Genomic DNA, 10,182 nt, shown 5'->3' with positions numbered 1-10,182 from the left:
TATGACGTCAAGTTAGTTGCTTGTGATTAGTCATAGGGCTCATGCGGGAGTCTAATTCGCGGGAAATCCAAACTAAAAATAAATCGGTCTGTGAAAATGCTGTGACAGGCTGTTGTTTGCTCCTGGTCGTATGCTCCTGCTTATGGCTGTTTCTGCCACGTTTGCCTCGTACGCTATAAAGCCTTTTTTGAGACGTCAACGCCAGGCCGGCCTCTCTCTTGGGAGAGAGTTAAAACAGTTTCATAACTAGCTCTAGGAAAGTTGAAGAGTTTTGGTTACTATTTGCGAAACCGTTGTGTGTCGTGGTGAATTATCAAAGTTTCTTTTGGTAAACCTGCACAATTCACAGTTTTTTTTTGGCTGTTATCTCTGAATTGGTAAGCGTTCTTTTAATAAGCGTTAATCATGACCATGTGTTAAGGTCAATAACACTCGAACCGAATGTCCCATCGAACGGCAGTTAAATTTATTCCCAAAAGAAAATTCGGGCCTCTTAGAAAACTCGTTTCCAGGGCCACTCCTTTATCCGAGCTAACCGGAAGTTAGAAATTGTTGAGAAACTAAATATTTTAAGCAAGAGCCGATACAACGTAGATTGATTTTAGTGGTGTACTATATTTCGGCTGGCCAAACCAGCCTTCTTCAGGTACAATGAGAGTTTACATTGAATAGAAGCAATTCAATGTCAACTCTCATTGTGCCTGAAGAAGGCTGGTTTGGCCAGCCGAAATATAGTACACCACTAAAATCAATCTACGTTGTATCGGCTCTTGCTTAAAATATTTAGTTTCTCAACTTGAAATAACGCGGATCAGATCAAGCCACTGATCCAACGTACACCGACAGGAAAATTGTCCACGGTTGCTTGCTTCAAAACTCTACAAATTGTTGTCGGCCGACCGGAAGTTATAAGCATGCTTCATCGCACGTTCCGCATAGATCTGTTTGAGAGCATTTCAGTAAGAATCGCGGTGAAAGGCTTCCGTGCAACGTCAAGTTGACTAAGATGACATCAAGCGGATGATATGAATTTTCTCAAAACCGTGCAATTTGTTGAGTCGGCAAGTAACATACTGAAGTCAAGAAACAGAAACAACAAAACGTTACTCGATGTCTCATGTTTTGATTTTATCAGAGTTTAACTTGAAAGGTGAGTGAGTCTTCGTCTGGCTTTCTATCCTTGCGTTGAACATATTTCTGTTTCGGTTCTGGTCCTCTCGCTGATCCCTTTTTCAAAGAAAATTCAAGACACGCGCATTTGTTGACGGTTTGTTGAGTCCGGTACTTTCATCAAGATGAACATCGATGTTCAAACAATTCACCCTTTCCAGCCTTTCGCTCTCTGTCGTGAGATAACCAATCCTAAGGCACCAATTTTTGTGGTTAAATGTAAAGCACTGATCATCTAATTTAAGCCATAAGAACGGATTTCAGTGATGCTCTAGGACTGGACTTTTAATGATCTATAGCGTTTACCGATGTAAGATCAGGAACGCTGTTCTGAAGAAGGGGTGAATTGTCTGACAATCTGATACTCGATCAATAAAATAAGAGGCCCATCCTTTGGTGATACATTGGTACCCAAAAAAGCTATTATTGTCTCTGAAGCTCAAAATATACAACAGCAATGAGATGGATTCTTCCGCAAGGATCATTAGCGAAACGCCTTTGTATTGTGTTTGAATTAATCAAGGCAAGATCAGCTAGCAATTTGTCTCAGTCACACGTTTAAATGTTTTAAATGTTGCAGGCAATTACCACCCTGTGCGAAAGAACAGAAGGGCGTCATTTAAAAGTTACAAATGAAAGTTTGATTAAATTTGGCATTCATAAATGCCACTGGTTTACAAGGAGTCTCACACTTCCGCAAACCGAAGTGATTTTTCAGCATCATTGGCGAACGTGTTTTTTAAAGGTTCCATCTAAATTTGATGGAAGTTTCGGAGATTTTAAGCTGGTCGACTGTAGATTTCTCCGAATCAGTTCATGAACGCGTAAAATATTGGTCACCTAACGGCATGCAACACTAATTATCTCGTTTCTGTTTTCCTTTTTAAGTATGCAAATGATTTTGACTGTTTTTTATTAAATGAGGAAAGTTTTGAAAAGTTTGTAGGTATTAATTTAGATTTCTAAAAACTGATTTAAAATATTGATGATCTTTTCGGTATGCAAACGTCTATGATCTACCTTTTATTCACCCTTAGTAATGAAATTTAATTAGAGTTTCCAATAAAATCGTACGTTGCATAAAAATTTTCTATGATTTTACGAAGGGCGGACAGTTTCTTTTGAAGAATGTAGCGCGGAAAGAATTATATTGGGTTTGTTGTTTTTATAACAAAAGCTTAAATCTATATTCCTATTGTTTGTATGCGGCGAGGAGTGTATTATAAATTCCTCGGTGAAGGCTGGTTTTAGTCAAAATGGTTAATCTCATCGTTTTGCTAGCCGTTGTTCTTCTGCAGTTGATCAATTGCTATGGAAACCGAACTTTTTTCTTTTCCGCAAGCCGCAGTCACTTCGCATTTTATTCGTCATTTTGACTTCCTAAATGTTTCAATTTTGCCGCGAAACAAGGAACACATGTTTTTCAGACCATGAAGTCTTTCATGAACGCGAGCAAAAAACTGGAAGTAAACCGACCCGGAAACAACACAAGTAATACCACGGGTATTCTTGTTCCGCGGATAAAAGAATTCGCTCCTAGACAGGTTGTTTTTAGTTTGAACTTTAAAAGGATGCCGTCTAAAATTATCTTGTATCATCTTTATGTCACCGTTTATTGAAAATTAAAGGTCACATTATATGTTAACCGTAGTTTCTCAGAAAACGTTTGATTTTCTGTTTGTAGGCAACGATAGCAGAGGCTGAGAACTGGAAACTGAATGATTAGACGATGAAGCTCCCTAACATATCAATCACTTTAACAACTTGTGTAAGTGATAAGATCTCATCGCAATTGTTTTTCATGCTATGACAATGTCATTAAGTGTAATGATTTTGCCGACGTTTTTGTTTTTGTCTTTGTGACTAATATTGTCCTTTAATTTTCCGCTTTTCTTAAACCGCTGCCCGGCTGAAATTTCCGCAGTTTTAGTTTCTGTTTATCTACAATTGAAATGTCTACTTGAAAAATTATACTGGGGCACTGACATAAGCAAACAAAATGATTTGAACGTGGTAGATATTAAGCATAAATATTCGCGCGATACGGTTCAATATTGTCCACATTTCGTTCGCTTAAGTGCTCGTGAAAATATGTATGCCAACATAAATAGCTGTGGTATTTGAAATGATATCATAACAAATCTACTAGCAGTTACTTTTCCTGTTAGATCGGGAAGGAAGGGGTTTTTGGTTTAGAGCGAATGTTTAAATTGCCAAATGCTGGAGGTTAAGTAACTACGACGTCGTCCAGAGGTAACCGGTCATTTCGCCTGCAAGTCGTTGCCCTTCACCGAGGTCGGTTCGCCTACAAACTTAAAGTCGATTCGCGTACACACGTCAAGTAGATTCGCCTACGACTTATTTGACTACATTATGAGACAAACCAAAATACACTTTATTACTACCCGACTGAATTTGAAAGTTTTTAAGCGACACTTCAAATTCTCTTAACCAAAAACTGGCTTAGCAACGCTTACGCTTTTATTCACACTGAGATTACTGAGATGAAAACAATAAGCACTAAATATGGTCGCTTAGGCGGCACTTAGCAAAGAATGTGATATTTTTTTAAGACTTTAATGATATGTATCCAATCTCGACCCCTGAGCTCTTCTCTTGACTGAGGGAGAGAAACAAAATTCGGCCGAATTTGTCCTTGTTAATAAGATCTCACATACCCACGACCTGCTCCCGTTCTGGCCTTTTAGCTCAGTCGGTAGAGCAACGGTGATGAAATCCGAACGTTGTGGGTTCAAATCCTGGCCAGGGTTTTTCTCTGTCCCTGTGTGGGCCCAATTCCAGTACTAGGGTTGATCTTTGATGGAATAATTGGGTATTTTAAAAAAAACTTCACAGTAGTGTTACGCTTCACTCGAACTTGGAATTATCATGATTTGTATCCTAATCAAAGAATGGGGAACACTACCAATGTCTTCCAATGACATCGCTGCGATTTCGATTCGTCTCAATCCGACATTGCAGTATAAAAGGGCTGTGATGTTTGTTCAATCCATTCAACTTACCTTCTCGGAAAACTCTCGATCGCGACAACTGTCATTAGATATGGAAAGTTATTATTGTATATTTTGCTCGGAAGAAGTAAGCTCGCGACAAAAAGCTCTCTTGTGTGATGGATGCGAGAGGTGGCAACATCGGCGATGCCAGACTGCGAATACACCTATATGGAATAAAGGAAGGTTAGAAATCCTTCGTTTTTACGGAGATTCACATTAAAATTGTCAAATATCTGCGAAAATGCTATTTTAAACATATTTTTATTATCCTTGCTGCTTCGAAACGCGCTAAACATACCGTTTTAATCACCACTCCACTCCACTCCACTCCATTCTTATTCCGGAATAGGGTCAATCCAACGGGGCCTTATATTCCATGTATAACTGTATCCCTATCCGGGATATGGTCAATCGAATGCGCCACTTGTGTGCAGGTGAATCAACTTGTCGTGTGTAGGCGAATCGACTTTACGTCTGTAGCCCAACAGTGTGTCGGCGAATCGACTTGCCGTGTGTAAGTGAATCGACTTGCCGTGTGTGGGCGAATCGACTTTACGTCTGAAGGCGAATTGACCTCGGTGTAGGGGAAACGACTTGTAGGCGAAACGACCTACATCCCGTCCAGAACGCGAACGCCTAAAAAAGGAAGAGGTTACTGCATTAAAATTAGTGACTTTAAGATCTACGACGGCGAACATCACCTCAAAGTATAACTTTGCACTATTGGAAGTCTTATGCGATTATTCCATTTCCTTCGAGTCGAACAATGTGGGCGAAGTATCCAAAAATATATTGGTACGAGCTACTAAGGTTCACATTTGCTTACTCACGTTGTCGTCAAAACCTCAGATTTTGGTGATTTCACTCTTTTTTTCTTTTTTTTTTTTTTTGACGAGTACCGCAGGCTACCGTTGCCGTATATTTAAACCTGGAGGTGCCGTTTTCGTTTGAGTATGATTTAGTGTCATTCCATCGCCACTAAGAAGATACTTAATAGCCTGATTCACACGTGCGACATAAAAGGCTAATTTACTAAAGGCTGTGTCCACTATCGCAACGGCAAACGCTATATAGCCTGCGAGATCTTTCCTCTTGCGTGAAAGTTTTAGTGCATTGCTTTCCCGGGGGGGGACTCCCATATGAAACAGACGGGGATGCTCGTCGGAAATTTTGAATTTAACCCCTAAATGAGACCAATCTAGGCGTGGCTTAAGCAAATTTTGACTCCTAAAAGAGACCGTTTAAAAACACAAAAATACGACACGCAATGAGTTTTAATGATAAAAAGGCATAATCATCGAATGCTTTTATCTAAAATGAAAATTTAAAAGGAAATTTGACTTCTGTTTCTCTTCGCGTAATTCTGTGTTACCTCGCAGAACCCTAAACGAGACCTTGGTGGCATAAAATATTGGCCCTTTGCCCGGAACACCCTAAGCGAGACCAAAATCCAAAATTTACACCCCTAAGCGAGACGACGAGCATCCCCGTCTGTTTCATATGGGAGTCCCCTCCCCCCCCCCCCCGGGATTGCTTTCTAGGCCTCTGAATTGCCATGAAAGTGTCCTTCAAAATTACAAGCTTGCATTATTGGTTTAACTAGGCAATTTTCGCCAGTCATAATTCTGACACTGAAGTGTACGTAAACTGACAAAAGTGAAACTATCTTAAACGGAAGTTGAAATGTAAACAGAAAATAGAAAATGTCTTCTTCATTTTCATCACGTCCTCCACACGGCGAGTTAAGAGATGACAACGGCTACGTCAACTACAGCACCACAAAACAACAATATTATCGGTTAAAAGAGGAAAAATAATTGTGCCGTACGTGCGGAACGCACTTATAACAACGACGTGCGTGAAATCACTAAATTTTAGGTTTTGACGCGACAAATGTGAACCTTTCCGTTCTCTATTTTTACTCTGAAACCGCTCGTACTAATTTATCTTTAGGATGCTACGTTCACACTGTACGACGTGGACTATATGGGATAATTTGCTGAAGACTTAAGTCCGGGACACACTAGGCGATAAGTCGCTGCGACACGTCGCGGGGACAAGTCGCCGCAACAATTCGCCTTGTGTGACACGGTTAATTTTATGAAAATAATTGTCGCTGCGGCAGAATTTTGTGAATTCGTGCGACTTATCGCAGCGACAAAATTAGCGAAAGCAGCGTTGTCGCATCGTGTGTACACTTCCGGCAACAAGTCGCTGCGACAAAATATAAATGAACCAATAAGAGAGCGTCTTATGGTCAGCCATATTCAATTAGAAAACTAGTTCACATTCCCCCTCATACGAGATCACTACGTGTGCACCGAACAGGCGTCGTGTCGCAGCGACTTGTTGAGCAAGTAGTACACATGGAGCAACTTGTCGCAGAGACCCGTCGCTGCGACTTGTCGCCTAGTGTGTCCCGGCCTTTAGGATGCGACGTTCACACTGTACGACGTGGACTATATGGGATAATTGCTGAAGACTTAGGTGACGTTTTGTCGACCTCGCCGTCTTAGATCTTAAAGTCCCTATGAGGTCTATGAAGGCGGCTTCAACAAAAAGCGTCATCGAAAATTGCAAAATCTCATTTTTTCGATATCTTCGTAATTGCTCCAGTTTATCCAACTCCGAAAAACCAGCTAAACAATCTATAAACTGGGTATGGGGGAATTGTGTTCAAACAAACGAGAAAAGTCAAATTGAATTTGCTGTCGTAGCGTTTTCTCTTCTGGTGAACTTGAGATTTGGTCATTTCGCGTTGCCGACTTTGAGAGCACCGGAAAGAAATAGGCTACTCTGGAAAATACCACAATACTCTTTGTTTTTCCCCTCAAATTTTGCATAAGCATTGTTTCCACACTATAGGCGACAAGTTGCAGCGACAGGTCTCTGCGACAAGTTGCTCCATGTGTACTTCTTTGTAATACAAGTCGCTGCGCCACGACGCCTGTTCGGTGCACACGCAGTGATCTCGTATGAGGGGGAATGTTAACTAGATGGCTGACAATATGACGCTGTATCACTGGTTCATTTATATTTTGTCGCAGCGACTTGTTGCCGAAACGGTACACACGGTGCGACAACGCTGCTTTCGCTAATTTTGTCGTTGCGATTAGTTGCACGATCGCGGCGACAAAATTCTGCTGCAGCGACAATGATTTTCATAAAATTAACCATGTCACACAAGGCGAATTGTTACAGCGACTTGTTCCTGCAAAGTGTCGCAGCGACTTATCGCCTAGGGTGTCCCGGCCTTAAAACGTACGTGCAGGGCATGCAAAGCTATTGTTTTTCCTTATTAAAGCCATAATTTTCTTTTTCCTTGCCGTTCTCTCTCTCGTCGTGGTCATCGTTTCGTTAAGGCGCTGTTACATCGTGCAATTTTTCGTGCAACTTGTCTCGCAACGCCATTCAGTCTACAAACTTTCTCACATTACGAAACAAGTTGTTTTACGGTTGTCACACTGAATAACGTTTCACGCAACTTGTCTCGTTTCGATGATCACATGAGGTTAAAGGAACATTTTCATTGGCTGTTGGCGCAAATCGTGGCTACGTTGGGCAATGATTCGTGCAACTTGTCTCGTAACGTCATTTGCACGAAAAATTGCACATTGTAACAGCGCCCTAAGGGGACTAAGCAACGAAGACGTCCACGCGGACGAAAAGACCAAAAAACGGTAGGTTCCACCATAGGTTGCGTTGTATAATTTGATGTACTTCTTTGCCGTAGGCCTCCTCTCCCTCCCCCCCCCCCCCCCAAAAAAAAGGGCTTGAAGTGGCCATACTTGAGGTTTACGTTGACGCCTTGAGCACGCGGCAATTATTTTTCGTTTTTCTCTCAATCATGCATACGCCTTGTATACAAATTTAATTAAAGGACAGCTGGAACACATTTTACAGGCCGACAATGGCCAACATTGTTGCGCCCGGTTGCTCGGAGATAAAAGAAAGTTAGACCAGTTTCAAACGTTGCGCAACAACATGCAACAGGTTGTGTAAATGGACGCAACATGTAACACCCAACAATGGTTGCATCTGTTTACACGGGACTTAAGCGCCAATTGCTTAGGTTTATACTTTTTTGGCTTTGCTATTAAATAGGTGATAATTGCAAGTGCAAGTGCCTCGAAGTACAAAAAGTCGAGTCTAGAGGCCATTAACAAGCAACTGAAAAAGCTATGTTTCATGAACCCAGAAAATCGCATCAAGGAACAGAGTAAGTTAAAAGTGATCCATTTTACTTTATCTTTGCTCTGCGGTAATCGTAACAACTTACTTCCTTAACATCCCTCAAGTGTGGATCCAGGAAATTCAGAATCGATGTCATGGGCCCCTTTTTTTTTTTTTTTTTTTTTGTACTGATTTGTTCTTACCAATACAAAAGAAATTGTTCGCATCGAACAGAACGCAGTTGGCGAGGACGTTCCCGCTGTGGTGTCACACGAATCCAATCCATAGAAACTTAAGAAAAATGTGACGTAATTCTTGCAGTGAGCCAATCAGGAGTCAACAAAGAAACCGCTGGCATGAGCGGGAAAGAGTGTAATCGGAGCCAATCGGACGAAAGCATGCAACCCGGCGCTGCGTCGAATCTTGTCTACACAGCTCGGGAAACGCTTGTCAACAGGAGCACATGAAACCGTCGCCAAACGTGCAAAGACGCGCAATTGATACAAAACGCAGACGAAGAAAAAAACGATCCGTATCACCCATGATTTTCTTTTTTGACTTTCATTTTCATTGACCAACGTTCCTTTTGTTGAAATATTTTAGTTGTTTAAACATCTCTTTTATTCCTAGACGTCGTCAAGTGTGAAATATCATATAATGCTTCTTGCTGGAAAGAAACCCTCGCTGGTCAATCAGTCACTCAGCCTTGCCCTTTCTTGTTATATTCAACTGAAGGTAATTTTTTTTCCTGACATCCAGTCATTTATCCGCTTTTTCCGACATCACTCCACCGAGTGCCAGAGATAAATGCCCTGGGAACTATGTTAAGACCCTTTCCTTCAGTCATCGTCTCCAGAGCATCCTCTGGTCGTAATAATCTTAAAATCTTAAAGGAGCAAGGGTGGCACAGTCGGTTAGTGCGCGGCCTTGGTGCATAAGGTCCCGAGTTCGGTTCCCGGATCTCACCTTGTTTCAACTTCTTTCCTTTCAGTGTAGCCTAAGTAGCTAAAAATGCCCTTAAAACGGAGCACTGATGGAAAAGAGGAGGGGGGAGGGTAACTGAGCGCACCTTCGGCTTCCTAGGAGAATACTCTGTAGAGAGTAAAGGAACTTCTGACGTTAAATAAGGTGTAACTTTACCTTTACCTATCTGGGTACAGGAATAAAAGTTTAGAATATTCAAGCGTCACGCGGAAGCATGACAAATGACAACAGTAACGGTAACGGTAAAGTTTAGAATATTCAAGCGTCACGCGGAAGCGTGACAAATGACAACAGTAATGGTAACGCCACCGAAAACTACTAGGTTAAATAAGTGAAAAATACACGGTGCACGTGTGGTATGCATTTTCGTACATTCCTCCTTCGTCCTTTGCAAAATAGCGATGTTTCTGGTGACGTCAACCATTGTTATTAATATGCAAACCAGAACCTAATTGGCTGTTAAAACAATGACTTCTTTTGTTCCGTGGTTGGCAAAAAATTTGAATATCAAAAGCAATGGGACGTCCACGTTGGTAAACAAGAAATATCGCTATAGGATCGTGCATCGGCGCTCGGGCTGCTGGCCATTTATACACTTGACTAATGTTCAAAAAAATAGCTACTACAACCGCTTCAAGGAACTCGCCCTGAAGGAGGCATTCAATGAAGTGCTCATGAAACTAAATTTGGAGTTACCGAATACAGATTTATTTGGTGATTTGAGCATTCTCAAATTATTGAATCTGACAATTATTCATTTCATAAATGCAATTCTTTATAGGTAATATTTCTCGTCGATGTGACGAACAAGGAAGATGGCAGAAAGTGAACGTGAAAAATT

The 10,182-nt window shown here is 41.3% G+C and overlaps 1 protein-coding gene across 1 annotated transcript in view; it reads left to right on the top strand.

The window, feature by feature from the left end:
* Positions 1–839: 839 nt before the first annotated feature.
* The window catches only part of LOC138045454 (uncharacterized), a 33,786-nt gene continuing 24,443 nt past the window's right edge, over positions 840–10,182 (top strand). Inside the window, exons 1-5 of the mRNA XM_068891968.1 lie at positions 840–1,150; positions 2,855–2,938; positions 8,289–8,403; positions 8,988–9,092; positions 10,123–10,182. The exon at positions 10,123–10,182 is cut by the window's right edge and continues 80 nt beyond it. Coding sequence (XP_068748069.1) covers positions 2,900–2,938; positions 8,289–8,403; positions 8,988–9,092; positions 10,123–10,182 — 319 coding nt within the window. The 5' untranslated portion in view covers positions 840–1,150; positions 2,855–2,899. The remainder of the gene's footprint in view (positions 1,151–2,854; positions 2,939–8,288; positions 8,404–8,987; positions 9,093–10,122) is intronic.

This window comes from Montipora capricornis, chromosome 1 (assembly GCF_036669925.1).
Source record: "Montipora capricornis isolate CH-2021 chromosome 1, ASM3666992v2, whole genome shotgun sequence".
Lineage (NCBI taxonomy): Eukaryota > Metazoa > Cnidaria > Anthozoa > Scleractinia > Acroporidae > Montipora > Montipora capricornis.
The sequence above is the reverse complement of the archived record's forward strand: the minus strand, read 5'-3'. Positions and strand labels throughout refer to the sequence as shown.